Source organism: Nematostella vectensis, chromosome 4, assembly GCF_932526225.1.
Source record: "Nematostella vectensis chromosome 4, jaNemVect1.1, whole genome shotgun sequence".
NCBI lineage: Eukaryota > Metazoa > Cnidaria > Anthozoa > Actiniaria > Edwardsiidae > Nematostella > Nematostella vectensis.
In genome coordinates this window covers 3,083,476-3,098,174 of record NC_064037.1, presented here as the reverse complement: position 1 = coordinate 3,098,174, position 14,699 = coordinate 3,083,476, and the positions used below count along the sequence as shown (strand labels likewise).

Sequence of the window (14,699 nt, the reverse complement as noted above, 5' to 3'; positions counted from 1 at the left end):
AGAAAAACCAGAGGAACCAGAGAGGAACCAGAGTGAACCAGAGAAACTATAAGAACTAGTGAACCAGAGAAACCAGAGTAAACTAGAGATGCCGCAGGCAATTCAGGGACCATGGAAACCATTGAAATCAGAGAATTGGAATGAGAGAATGATGACGTCAGCTGTGGCTGTTACACCGGAGACAAGCCGAGAAATTCATCATCGGTGAGTGAATTCCAAGATGAATTTCAAGCAAAAAACATTTAAAAGTAGCAGGGGGTGTGACAATTAAAAGCATCGTTTGTCCTTTCTTCAGGTGGTCTCACATGTGACATTGTTGACATCGTCTTTCACATTTTCTTCAGATGCGCTACCATTTGCAAATGAAAATCCAAATGCCTTATTTCAGACAACAATATAGATAAACACCATTTATATAAAAACTTAAGTTTTGATATATTACACAACTCCCCCCTAAACTAGCCAAACGTTGTACAAGTCGCGCAGTGAAACCATTGCGGTGAAATATTAATTAGAAAGAGCCACTCCCCCTGAACCCAACTAAGAGGGCCCAATTTTTTTTCGGAGCCACAACCCTCCTAAATACCCCCACTCCCCCCCCCCCCCCTCCCTTCCGCTCCTACTCGGACAGAGTATTTTAGGAATACTTATTTTAGTTCACCTTCTCATGCACCTGAATTTCATCTTTGCGACATCGTTATCCAATTTGCATTTTCTTGTTCATAAAATGCAACTTATATGTATATGCCAATATTCTTTTGTTTTGAACTACTTCCCTCCTGTGGTTGATATTAGAAACAGCATTTTATCAGGTTCGTTCTTGAAGCTGATTGGCCAATTCAAACAAAAGGCTTCGCGCTTGAGTAACCGCGCCGAGTGAATGTGTTCGTGCGGAAAAAGCGACGGTATAGTGAGTGTAGATCGTAAGAAGCGACATCGTCAACGAGAAAACGACTATGTCACAAATACAAGGGAGCTCCACCAGATACGCCTTAATATTTGGGCTCCTTATCTTGGCATGCGGCATAGCGGTGACAGTGTGCGGTAGCGTCTGGCTCTGGCATGGAGGGTATTATGGATATGGAATTTGGTCTGGAATCCCGGTAAGTCGAGATGCTATCAACGGACCTGTTTGCTCGCTATGCTGAATGACATATGACGCGCTCTATGTACACAGTTCAACTTGATAGCAAGCGGATTTAATCGAGTTTGCTATCAACTATAGTCTAAGCGTGATGAAGAGACCGTTATGTAAACTATCAAAATCAAACTACAAGTTAAAAACAAGTTCGTTTAAAATGCATACTCAAAAGTGCTTATGCGTAGAACGTTATGCTAGTAGGTCGCTCGGTTAACGGAAGTTTACTCATTTTTTTTACGAAAAAAAACTTGCACTGGCTTCGAGTCTTTAGTAAAAGACGAATAAGCAAGTTTCGTTTATACTTTAGAATTGACTGAGTTCCTCGAACGCATTGAAGCGTCTAAAATAATTCAGTTACGATAACTTAGAACGCTAAATAACAAATGCAAAACATGAGTCCTTAAAGAATTGTAAACAAAAAGACAAGTGTAGCACTGCGCCATATAGAATTTTCAAGCATTTGTTTGTGTTCCTCGATTTTTAGGAAATGGAATGCACGTCGCTTGTGCTGAATAATCATTTGCAGTGAAAACAATAAGACATGATTTTTAAAACATGCACGCAACGTTGGTTTGCGAAGACGCCTGTCTCGAGGCATTGGGTGTATTAAAAAGTTATGCAAAAATTCGTGCTTTGCCAAAATACGTTATCAAATTGCGTTAAATGCGCTCAAAGCGATTCTCAAGGAACTGTTATATAATTTATGCCCTAGGTGCACATATATCGTAATTACATGCCAAAAGTCAAGGCTTGTGTGAGCTTCTAAATGTAGGCAACTTCAAGGAACAATTATAACTTAATTGATAGGAAGGACAAAGCATAATCTTATGCAGTATTTTGTGGGAGTCTAAGTTTGAGGATTCTACGCGATGACTCATACAGCTTTATTCATTTGTTTTTATAACCAACATTCTCTTTTTATTACGTAATATTCGAGCTGTTATATGAAAGTGACTAAATTATCTTGGAGAATCCATCGTTTTGGGACAGGACTATAAGATACTCTACGGTGCAAATGTTTCGACGTTTTATTGCATGGCTTTAGGAAATGTCAAAAATATAATTGTGCTCTGAATTCAATGTATAAGGGGGGAATATATTTATCGCTAGTAAAAGGGAGCGCTTGCGAAGCGTGCCGTGACTTTCTAACGGCTTTCAAAAGTACACGCCCTATGGAAGTCACAGCAAATGTTTAAGATAGCATGCCTTCAATTGTCAAATAGGTAGATCACTTACTTGAATTGTGAATGTATTCTAAAGATAACTGCTTGTGTATGGTTTGGCATTAAGACTCTGTTTGTCCGTCACACATTTGGTTTTTGGAAATGCTTCCCCGTTATAAGGTCTAGTATACGTTATAGGTTAAATGCTTTTGTGCTCTTAGAAAATTTTTAAGCAGTAGCCAGAATCTTCCATCATTTTGATGGAAACTTTTATTTTCGTTTGCTTCGGAACCTCAAAACGTAAGCAGATATAATACCGGTGTTTTCATGCTTCGGTTATGATGTGTACTAATCGAATACGAGTCACGTAACTCATATGATTTCTATGTGCTGTTATAAATTTTCAATTTCAATCGATTTCGATTCAGTGTCACGTCTGAAGGGAACGCTTCTAAGGACATAGTTTTCTAGGATATAAGCTTAAAAAAATTACTATTGCCATACCACGCACTATACACTATCGTCAAACGCAAAAACGTTTTAAGAGACCTACCCACTTGGTGGAAACAAATATACTATGGTAATGATCTTTATTGAGATTGAGTATTAGACCGGAAACAACGGACCGATCTCTGGTCACGACACTTGCTTTTTATACTGTTACCCAATATTAGCAAAAGTTCCGCATCTTCACGAAAGTTTCTCTAGTCGTCACAATGGGGAGCAATGGAGTGACTTGTTTTTGTGATCCCTATGAGTTTAAAAACAAAAACCGTGTAAGAACGACTTGCGACCAGGCTTCTAGAAATTATTTTTAAGCGAAATGCATTGGAAGACCGTTGAGCCTAAGCCGAAATATCCTTAAAGGATGGTCCTTTTTGATGCCGCTTCAAATTTCACAAAACATTGTGGTGCCTGTTTGACGATAATCATAATATCCAACTTTAGATACCCCTATTTCAAATAACGTTGTCAGTGCAAATGGCGATTGTCAAATGGTAGTTCTATCAAAAAATGCCATGGAACTAATCAAATTTCTACTGACTGTAGAAACATGCGGATAATTTCTGCGATTATATTACTTATCATCATTATTCTTACAAAAAATTATACCCATAAGCAGTTATTGGTCTTAGAACTGCCATTTGCCAATTGTCATTCGCCATTTGCACTGACAACGTTTATTGAAATAGACGTATACCATGTCAAGGCCCTTGCGGGCCTCGAAATATGGGAGGGGGGGGGGGACAATACAGAAACATTAGGAAAATATTGGGGGGCACAACCACGCCCTTACTGGTCATTTCCTTTCATTTTTTTAAATATTGGGGGGGGGGCATACCCCCATTGTCACACCCCCTGCTACAGCCCGGCATTTTATGGGCCCTTATTAATTGCCGATTCAAGAAGTGCTATATCAAAACGTGTCCTTTTTACAGGTAATTCACCACGGCATGTTAGTTGGTTCCTAGCGCTAACCCAGGAATAAAATGGCTATCTTGACATTTGATTGTATAAAAAAGGGCATTTATCCCTGGGTTATCGTTCACCTGCTTTCTAGGAACCCGGCCCTGGTAAAAAATTGTTGCTTTTGCTTAGTGACTATGAAAGTGCAATCAATTACCAATCACTAACCATAACGTTTCCTTTTCTAGCTGATGTTTGTTGGGGCCCTGGGAATCTCTGCGATGTCAAGAAAGAAATGTGCGGTAAGTGGGAAAACATCACAGCATTTTGCACTTTCTTCGGCCGCAAAAGACACATAAACAGAGATTCTCGTGTAACAATTGTTTTTTTCTGTTTGTTGATTTCTCCGTCCCTTTCATCGACAATAATGACCTTTGTTGGTGGAGCTACCGGTTTACTTGTTTGCTGTTACAAGGTCTTCACAAAGTGTGTAAAGATATCTTCCAGCACTAACTAGCTACATCTGAGTTACACCAATCCCGTACCCAGGATTTTTCTTTGGGGGGTGCGAAATCAGAATGAGTGGGGCTAATTTTTCTAGGGTGGGAGAGTTTTCTGATTAAAATCTGACCACCCCCGAAGGGGGCGGAGGGGATTTTATTTATGCATTTATTTATCTAGTTATTAAAATTGGTACTTGCCATGTGAAGCTCGCACCGTCGAAAACCCGAAAGTGCGACGAAGGATGCCGACGAAAGTTCGAGCCGTATGATGTACGGCTTGCCGACAATGCGAGCCGTATGATGTACGACTTGCCGACAATGCGAGCCGTATCATGTACGACTTGCCGACGAAAGTGCGAGCCGTATCATGTACGACTTGCCGACGAAAGTGCGAGCCGTATCATGTACGACTTGCCGACAATGCGAGCCGTATGATGTACGACTTACGGCTCAACCTATTTTTTAAGCTTTGGATAACGTCTCTGGCACTAAGGGTGAACACAAAGCTTCTCAGCTAACGGCTTTTATTTTTTCACAGTTCCACTCGTACGTAGTGTTCGCCATTATCATCGCTATTGTGGCGGGCGTGCAGGCCGTGATTGCAGGCACGGAGTATAACATATGGAGACAGTTTATAGGCCCAAGAAAGTGCAGTGTCTCGGGCGGCTTTTGTCAGTGCCAAGGAATGGAGAGCGTCAGAATTAAAGACAGTAAGAACAGTGTTGGATAACCTATGTACCATTCGGACGAGATGTCATATTGCACCACTCACTTAAACACCACTGTGTGTTTGTTTGGTTTGTTTGTTTGTTTGGGGTGGAGCTTAGATGAGTATTGACCGCTCATAGTATTTCCATAGGATACTTTTGCTTCTTTTTTGGTTCTTGTCCAACGGAACATTTTAAGCTTTTACAAGAATCTCTTGGCTTTTATGTGATGTCGATAAAGCGTCAGCCCCATTTTCTACCAATAAAAAAATACTGGGGCTCGCATATATATAGGCACGCCCGCGCGCTCCCTTTTTCATTTCTTTCTTGTTTCCTGTTTTGAGGGTGGGTTGGGGGAAGATGCATTCTTAAGTAAAATACAAACATACTTGTGCTGCCTTTTTTGCAGTGACGACGTGTGATTGGATTCCTTCTATCAACATGATTCTTATCGCTATGACGGTTATGTCTGTCCTCGGAGCCATTCTGTGCCTCGCCGGAGCCATCGTAGGATGCATTGGTCTCAGCACGGTGCCTCAGTCGGTAAGTGACGTCATCTTAGACACGGAGATAGTGCTCCTCTGCTCTATCATTTTTTCGACTCGACGTTTTCTGCATGTTGGAAGAATTCAGCATTCACTCGGTTAACACTTACTACCGAGATTGAGCCCATAATTTGCCCTTCGAGGCTTTCCATCAATATGAGCTTAAACATTTATAAATGCATTTATACATTTTTAAGCCAAAATATTTGAAAGTGTGGTTCGATTTATTGTTGTCTGCTCCTAAAGACAAGCGTCATTCCGTCATTTCTTTTGTTGATATACTAACCTGGACTTCACACGCTTCGACCAACTGACCACCCTCTAGAGCGATAAGGAACGGGCCATGTATTTCAATCAAGGGTGTTGGCTGGTGTGCATACTTGCTAAAGTCCTTATCCGAGCAGACGAGGGATTCATATAGCCTTTCTATTATCTCTATATTCTATTTAGAAATGGTAGTCCTAGATTCTTTTCAAATCTTTTATCCAAATTTTATTTGATAGGAGTTTTTTCCTCTCCTTGCTATTAGGTTCCGACTACATTGAAAAGACAGCAAAAAGCATCAGCCGAGACGCTGACGCGTCTAAATCCGAAGGAACCAATCAAATACAAATTGGACGACGATTTGGAAAAGAAAGGCTCGAAAGACAAGTACATCGATCGCTACGACAACCACAACGACAAAAGGGATTACGACAAAGACACTTACGATCAACGGGACGGTCGCGCCGACCGACGCGATTCGTACGATGATAAGAATAGACGAGACTACGATAACGAAAGGGACCGTAATTATGACCGCGACATGGACCGCGATCGTTACCGCGATCAGGACCGCGACCGTGACTATGACCGAGACCGTGATTATGATGACCGCGATCGTTATTACGATGACCGCGATCGTTATTACGATGACCGCGATCGTTATTATGATGACCGTGATCGTGATTATGATGACCGCGATCGGGATTACGACCGTGACTATGACCGCGACTATTACCGCGATCGCGACCATGACCGAGATAACCGCTATTATGAGGATGACAGACGATCAAGACATTCATCATACAGTGACAAGGAAATCGACACCAAGACATACCTGTAGCGCGATCATTTATAAGCGCGTTCTTGTTCGTCACATGTATAAATGTTTGGCCACCGAATCCAAGCCAATAGCGTCGTGGTACAGATAAATAAATTGCCCGAAAACTATTATTCAGGGATCCCACACGGTCATACAAACACTCACGAGAAGGGAATGGGCCGATAATCTTGCAAGCCACTTTGGCTAAGCCATTGCAGGCAAGTGGATCTAGTACACCAGAATAGTTAAGCATTCATCCTAGATTTAGCAAAATTTTATTTGGACTTTTACGTGTATGTGTCACTTTATATCATTTACTATTTAGGCAGTTTCGTAAGTGGTTTTAAATCATAGTGTTTTTAATCTCGAGAAATGACAGTAGCTATTTAGCCAGGGGTGGTTAGCATTCCTTTCGATTTTGTTTGAAGCAAGATTTTATTTACGTGTTACGTGTCACTTTATACAATGTAAAATTTAGGAAGTTTTCATAAACTGGAAATATTCGGTTGCATAATTGTTCTAACCATGAGAGCGCGATTGTCGATGAATACTCGGCTTCATTCGCTCAGGACACGTGCCCACAATTTGAGATGCCATTGGCTCTACACATGACACGTGTCCAAAATATCGATGCCTCATTGGTTTAACACAAGACATGTGATCAGAATACTGGGATCTTATTGGTTCAGTAGACGACACGTGATAACATAGTAATTATCACTGCACTGAGAGTTTCCATCTCACCTTCAATCATTGTCCTACCCAGTACAACCGTAGTTTTCCTACAAAAAGTCACACAAGGACAATATGAGTATCCCTATTTAATAAGGATTTTAGAGTTTTCGGAACTGTCTACAAGATATTTTTCTTAAACAACAATTAAGTTGTTTTACGTCGACAATTGTGCACGTTTTAGACTTTTATCACTACCGTCAAGATTTTAGACAGCTTGAAAGTAACTGTAAAATAATACGTACAGCAAATACTGTAAAGGGAGACTTAGAGAAGCAATGATCATAATGTTCTGGGGAAAAAGTTTAATACACTTTTGCCCCTTCCCACCCCCCCCCCCCCCCCCTAGAGGATACCATACAGTGATATCTGGCTATTATGAAATTGCACACATAAGTTTGTATTTCAATATAAAATGGAAAAAATAACCTACTAAGGGCAATAGTGTATAGGACAGTATATTGTAAAGTTAAGCTGAAAAATAGCTGTAAACGTTGATATTTTCTCGAGCTGAAATTTCTGCGCTTTTCCAGTTCCATGTAAATTGCCGGTAATAAACCAGATATTCGTGGCAGTTCATCAGTTTTATTTGCTAAGGGGGAGTGCGTTACCATATGGAAAGTAAAGGATAGGATTTGAAGATCCTTCAATAAGAAATTATTCATTTTTTGGCCGTGTTTACTACGATTGTGTATGCATTTACAACTCATTGATATCAAACTGTAAACGTCGAAATACTTGCGCTAGGTTCATACACAAGTCAATTTATATTTTGTAAAAAAAAAATAAGTAACATTAGAAACAGTAGAAATTTTCCAATAAAAATGTAAGAACAAGAGAAAATTGAGTGTTTCGTCATCCTTATCGTAAGAACCTCGGCCCGAGCAAAGTGGAGGCTGTGTTTATCAGATGCACGTCTACTTTGCGCACTGGTTTTGTGTTTTTCTTAATAGACCAACCTGTTGACTTGCACCCTAAAGCACCCCAAAGATTAACGAGGGGTCTTCAAGGTTAGCTTCCCTCTTCTAGTGGCATATGTCATTCATTATTTTCCGTGAAAACTCCCGCAATAGCCCAGTCTTTCACCGCGAATATCTTGGATTTTTCCACGGTCATCAAAATAGAGGGTCCCATAGATGGATTCGAGAGTTTTTTATGTGCACTACACTATCGATAATAAACACACAAAAAAATCGAAAATCGCCACTAATTTGCAGCCTGTTTACACGCGCGATTTCCCTGCTAGCAGAGGCCTCTTTTCTTTGTATTTCGCTGGGCTGGAGTTCGCAAGGAAAAGAGACCTCTGCCATGGGTCGAAACTGTTTTCGTTGCGCATGCGTAAGCGTTTCTAAGGACCGCATGACGTGCCAAAACCCGTACCATCGCGCGAAAGCCGTCAATATGCTAATTTTTGTCGCAAATTATGAATCAAACCCCGGTTAGTTCTCCTCTTCAAAAAAACAACAACAAACAAACAAACAACTATTCAATTTCAATCACCTAAAACGTCACTAAAAAAATCGAACAGCAAACACAGCAAAGACGAGTTTTTTCTTGTTTGTGGGATAAATTCCAAGACATCTGGGCAGGCGATTTTTTTCAATGTAAATATCGCACAGTTGGACTCGAAGAAAATATTACAAAACTTTTTGGTCAACTTAGATCAGCTAATTCTAGAAGAATATACAAAAGCTGTAAACGGTAGATTGACTCGTTAGTCAAACGAGAGAAAATTCTGAATAAAGACAAGGCATTGAATGGCTTCTTACACCGAACATCTTTCTCATGACTAAAAAAAAAAACGGAAAAAATTTGAATTCTGCGATGCCAGAAAAAAATTCTAAGAATCTATCGCATTTCATTTCTCTAAGGATACGGCTTATTTCTCTACTAATGATTGTGCTTTTCTTCATTTTTCGTTTATTTTTGTTTTCTCGGTGTCTGGAGGCGTTCAAGGCAGCTGACACCATAACCTAGGCTTTTTAACGAATTAGAAAATGATAATCAAAATTTAAAAGTTCTATCTAAAACATTTCGGCAATAACAACGGCGCATTATATGCCTAGGAAAAACAAAGACTGAAAGATATTTTATTCAAACTACGGCATCCAATATAAATTTATTTTCTGCGGTACAAAAAAATCAAAAATATAATTATTATTCAATCTATAATCGTGTAAAGAATTCGAAATAAATAAAGCTTTTTGACACTGACCTTTTAATATCATTTAATATTTTTTTTTTGGTTCGTCAAATTGTTGTTCATACATAAAGGTATGGGAAAATATGAGTTGACCCGATACAAAGCCTAGAAAAGCAATGGGCCTTTAGACGTTTTATATTAAGCAAGCCAGCTTGAGTAATTAGAAGGAATAAATTGACACGCACAGCAAGTTGTTTTTCTTCGCTATTTTCAAGCCAGATGTTACTTGCAATATAAAAAGGTTTGTTAGAAAGTAGGACGCAGTCGAATTCGCGAAGAAATGTGGACTACAGAAGTAAATCCCGGAGTGACTAAAAAGGTAGCGATGTTGTCTGCGTTTAGTGGAAGCTTGGCTTTGATTGACAGCGTGTGCGGCTTCGTTCTCCTGGGATACAATGCAACGTCAGGAGACGGACTCTGGTCAGGGCTTGGGGTGAGTACCGAAACAAATAATCCACATCTTGTCTTGTATTACATGCATCTGTAACATTCTGTATGAAGTAGTAAGCTAGCCTATTCAGTGCCAAAGATGTCATCCATGCTATCCCAATAGACCACATCTCTATTCGATATTTTTTTCTTCTTCAACGATTTAGTCATTAAAGTAAAATTTTGATAATACTAATAAAAAGAATCGAATGCCTTGTTTTTCGAAAATCATTTGAAATTCATAATACAATATTATTCTTCTCTAATTCACAATTGCGTGCCGGAAACTTGCCTCCAAAACTAATCAAATTTCGTGTCCATGACAACAGTCAACAGAAATGCTTCAAAAAAGCAGTTTAGTTCGTGCTCACGACAATATCTCAAGTATTGATACGAATAAATACAAAAAGCCGAAATAGTCGTGAAGAATGAATACAATACACCAAAAACTAGAATTCCACTCTGCTAAATTTTCGTCTTTAATCAGACCTCTTCTTCTTCTCCTTCTCATTAAAGAAGAAAATTTGGCAGAGTCGATTTCCAGTTTTTGGTGTCAAGTAATGCTATACTTCCAATGTCACTCCCCCAATGTGAGCAAAACATGCATCTGTTTTTTTAATAAAGCATATCGAATGGATCTTAGTAGTGTCTCATGTAAGTCAGAGTTTATTTTGGCAAATATGTCAGTCTAAAATGGGTTTATATTTAAATACAGCGAAGTAAGAAGTCCTTTTTGATATGATGACTATGAGACTATGATGTGGTTTTGGTTTATTCCTTCTTTGTGAGATAATCAAAATGTTTTATCACCACAGATGGCCGTCTCCGCCGTACTAGGTATCCTTCTTTGGAAATTCAGACTCAAGGCAATCGTAAGTCGCAGGAATTCCTTAATTTAGCTAGCTCTATATGATGGGGGTGATCCAGAACGGTCCACATCTCAATCTCGTTAAACACGAGATTCCGCTATAAAACGGAAGGCTCCTCCCACCCCCGGGCTCAAGAACAATCAGTTATCAATCAGCCATCAACTGATCAATGAGTCGACATGTCAGAACAATATTGCTCTCTGGTCAAATGTCATTTTCTAAACCAAATTAAATATCATTCCTTGACTTGTCCACCTAAAATGTTCCTATTTATAGTAAAATAATGCTATAAGATGTGCGTGCTCTAAAATACGATTATTTTCATCACAGCGCGAGAATATTTTATGCAGCTGCGTTAGACTACCGACAGTGCAAAATTTGAAATTTGAGTGGACAGCAAATCACTAATTTACCAATCTCTAATCAACCTCTACACAACCGTTTTGTTACCTGTGCAAAGACAGTTTTTTCCAACCGACTGAGGCTCAGAGATAGGCAATTTTACAGGAGACTTATAATTTGTGACTGCTAGCGTGGCAGTGTTCTGATTATAATTGCAAATTCGAGCCCGGGGGTGGGAGGAGCTTTCCCTTTTATAGCGGAACCTAGATATCGTAATTTTTATTGAGCTTAAGTTCAGGATTGCAATGCATAAACGACTCTAATGGCTATTATTGATAGCTGTGAGCAGTGACCTGTTTAGATATGCAGTATTCTCAGATAATTGTTTTTTTTGTGTGTGAGAACTTCTATAAACTCGGATTTGAACGCGGCGATTTGTCGGGCAGATTTTATAGATTGTCGGCCTCTGCGTCGGTCTGTGAAGAGTGAAAAAATATCGAGCCCGACACCAAAAATTTAAAGAATCATACCACTTACACTTAACAAAACCAGGCGGGCACACTGGCTTACATAATCCATGCCAACTTGTTGTTTTGTGTACAGATGGTGGCGTTTCTGGTTATCAATGTTTTGCTCGTAGTGGCGATGTCGGTACAGGCAGTGTCGGCAGGTATCGCGTATCACCTATGGTCGCGGCTTCGCAGCGCCACCAACTGTAGGATCTCGCTCGGACGATGCCGATGTACGACAGAAGACGGGCAAAGCCCACCGATTGATGGTAAGAACGAGGTGTCTGAAAAAGAGATCCGAAAAAGATGAAGTTTAGATTGAGTAGCTTGTCAGCTGTCTCATGGGGATTATTTTAGTTTTGTTTCGTAATTTTTGAACGCACAAAGACCAAGTTTCATATGATCCAGTACTCCTTGACCCTTTGCGCACCACAGGGTTCCCAATATTTTAAAACAAAACATTTCCGAATAACAAACGAAAGATTTGAAATTGAATACCGGTAGGTTCAGCTGTAACGCTTTATGTGCTTTTCTCCAGTTGCCACTTGTGATCTATTGAGCCTGTTCGACACTGGGTTTTTGATTCTGTGCGTTGCCTCTTCATTCGGGGTGATTGTGGCGCTGATTGGGGCCACGCTCGGCTGCCAGACTGCCTGCTGCGACAAGGAGGTGAGTAAACGAAGGTATAAAATGCGGAGGATCTGGTCCAATTCGTCCTCTTCACCAATGCGGGGCGGCGAACGGGGAGAGACAGGGGTATACTTGCACCCCTTCCACTTTACATTTTTTAAAACTATATCCCTATTTCAATTCCCAGGTATCCATCCCCCTTCGAAATTACAATCCCCCACCCCCCCATTTGTTTTTTTAAACTATATCCCTATTTTAAATCCCAGGTGCCCCCTTCAAAATTACACCCCCCACCCACTTATGGGACCCTTCGGCCGCCCCTGTTCACGTTTGACCGTGTCATGTGCGGGAATGACGACTTAGACCAGGCAAAAGTGCCACAGGTCCTTGTTTAATCCCTCTAGGTGTGATCCTCAACCCTCTAGGTGTAATCCTCAAACTTCAGGGTGATTCCCAACCCCCTAGGTGATCCTCAACCCTCAAGGTGATCCCCTACTCTTTAGGTGATCCTCAACAGTCTAGACAATCCTCAACCCTCTAGGTGAACATCAACCCTCAAGGTGATCCTCAGCCCTCTAGGTGATCCTCAACCCTCTAGGTGATCCTTATTAACCCTCTAGGTGATCTTTAACCCTCTAGGTGATCCACAACCCTCTAAATGATCCTCAAGCCTCTAGGTGATCCTTAACCGTATAAGGTGATCCTCAACCCTCTAGGTGATCCTCAACCCTCTAGGTGATCCTTAACCCTCTAGGTGATCCTCAACCCTCTAGGTGATCTTTAACCCTCTAGGTGATCCTCAACCCTCTAGGTGATCCTCAACCCTCTAGGTGATCCTCAACCCTCTAGGTGATCCTTAACCCTCTAGGTGATCCTCAACCCTTTAGGTGATCCTTAACCCTCTAGGTGATACTCAACCCTCTAGGTGATCCTCAACCCTCTAGGTGATCCTCAACCCTCTAGGTGATCCTTAACCCTCTAGGTGATCCTCAACCCTCTAGGTGATCTTTAACCCTTTAGGTGATCCTTAACCCTCTAGGTGATCTTTAACACTCTAGGTGATCTTTAACCCTCTACGTGATCCTTAACCCTCTAGGTGATCCTTAACCCTCTAGGTGATCCTTAACCCTCTATGTGATCTTTAAACCTCAATGTGATCCTCAACCCTCTAGGTGATCCTTAACCCTCTAGGTGATCCTTAACCCTCTAGGTGATCTTTAACCCTCTAGGTGATCCTTAACCCTCTAGGTGATCTTTAACCCTCTAGGTGATCCTTAACCCTCTAGGTGATCTTTAACCCTCTAGGTGATCCTCAACCCTCTAGGTGATCTTTAACCCTCTAGGTGATCCTCAACCCTCTAGGTGATACTTAACCCTCTATGTGATCCTCAACCCTCTAGGTGATCCTTAACCCTCTAGGTGATCCTCAACCCTCTATGTGATCCTCAACCCTCTAGGTGATCTTTAACCCTCGAGGTGATCCTTTACCCTCTAGGTGATCCTCAACCCTCTAGGTGATCCTCAACCCTCTAGGTGATCCTCAACCCTCTAGGTGATCCTCAACCCTCTAGGTGATCCTTAACCCTCTAGGTGATCCTCAACCCTTTAGGTGATCCTTAACCCTCTAGGTGATCCTCAACCCTCTAGGTAATCCTCAACCCTCTAGGTGATCCTCAACCCTCTAGGTGATCCTTAACCCTCTAGGTGATCCTCAACCCTCTAGGTGATCTTTAACCCTTTAGGTGATCCTTAACCCTCTAGGTGATCTTTAACACTCTAGGTGATCTTTAACCCTCTACGTGATCCTTAACCCTCTAGGTGATCCTTAACCCCCTAGGTGATCTTTAACCCTCTAGGTGATCCTTAACCTTCTATGTGATCCTCAACCCTCTAGGTGATCCTTAACCCTCTAGGTGATCCTTAACCCTCTAGGTGATCTTTAACCTCTAGGTGATCCTTAAACCTCTAGGTGATCTTTAACCCTCTAGGTGATCCTTAACCCTCTAGGTGATCTTTAACCCTCTAGGTGATCCTTAACCCTCTAGGTGATCCTTAACCCTCTAGGTGATCCTCAACCCTCTAGGTGATACTTAACCCTCTATGTGATCCTCAACCCTCTAGGTGATCCTTAACCCTCTAGGTGATCCTTAACCTTTTGGGTGATCCCGAATCCACTAGGTGATCTTTAATCTGCTATGATCTTAAAACAACTAGGTGATTCCCAAACTACTATTTGATCTCCAGTTCATGCGTAACGAGTGGCACTATTTCATGGATTTCAGGATGATGAGAGTTACGAGGAGAGGGGAAACGAGCATGAGAAGCCAAAACATTCCATTGAAGAAACGACTTGCTCCTCGATCGAGCAAACAAAGACAACGATGTAGGACCTCTAGAAAACTGTTGTCCTGCACGACATCATTTTGTGGTTAAAA

General features: G+C 41.1%; 2 protein-coding genes across 2 annotated transcripts; both read left to right on the top strand.

Annotated features, from left to right (window-relative positions):
• The first annotated feature begins 873 nt into the window (after positions 1 to 873).
• On the top strand, positions 874 to 8,125 carry LOC5502207 (uncharacterized protein DDB_G0284459). Its single transcript, XM_032370481.2, has 5 exons — positions 874 to 1,103; positions 3,960 to 4,013; positions 4,753 to 4,924; positions 5,331 to 5,464; positions 5,996 to 8,125. The coding sequence occupies exons 1-5, from the start codon at positions 957 to 959 to the stop codon at positions 6,569 to 6,571; spliced, it is 1,083 nt and encodes a 360-aa protein (XP_032226372.1). The 5' UTR covers positions 874 to 956; the 3' UTR covers positions 6,572 to 8,125.
• Positions 8,126 to 8,879: 754 nt separating this feature from the next.
• Positions 8,880 to 14,699, top strand: LOC116609740. The gene is made up of 5 exons (XM_048727107.1): positions 8,880 to 9,918; positions 10,730 to 10,786; positions 11,729 to 11,903; positions 12,173 to 12,303; positions 14,547 to 14,699. Exons 1-5 carry the CDS (start codon positions 9,766 to 9,768, stop codon positions 14,649 to 14,651), a joined length of 621 nt encoding a protein of 206 aa, XP_048583064.1. The 5' UTR covers positions 8,880 to 9,765; the 3' UTR covers positions 14,652 to 14,699.

What these genes read in the sequence shown, in the direction of transcription:
- LOC5502207 (XM_032370481.2), top strand. Translation starts at nt 957, where the DNA reads ATGTCACAAATACAAGGGAGCTCCACCAGATACGCCTTAATATTTGGG. An exon ending in GAATTTGGTCTGGAATCCCG is followed by an intron (nt 1,104 to 3,959) that starts GTAAGTCGAGAT and finishes TTCCTTTTCTAG; the next exon opens with CTGATGTTTGTTGGGGCCCT. An exon ending in TCAGCACGGTGCCTCAGTCG is followed by an intron (nt 5,465 to 5,995) that starts GTAAGTGACGTC and finishes CCTTGCTATTAG; the next exon opens with GTTCCGACTACATTGAAAAG.
- LOC116609740 (XM_048727107.1), top strand. Translation starts at nt 9,766, where the DNA reads ATGTGGACTACAGAAGTAAATCCCGGAGTGACTAAAAAGGTAGCGATG. An exon ending in GACTCTGGTCAGGGCTTGGG is followed by an intron (nt 9,919 to 10,729) that starts GTGAGTACCGAA and finishes TTATCACCACAG; the next exon opens with ATGGCCGTCTCCGCCGTACT. An exon ending in CTGCCTGCTGCGACAAGGAG is followed by an intron (nt 12,304 to 14,546) that starts GTGAGTAAACGA and finishes CATGGATTTCAG; the next exon opens with GATGATGAGAGTTACGAGGA.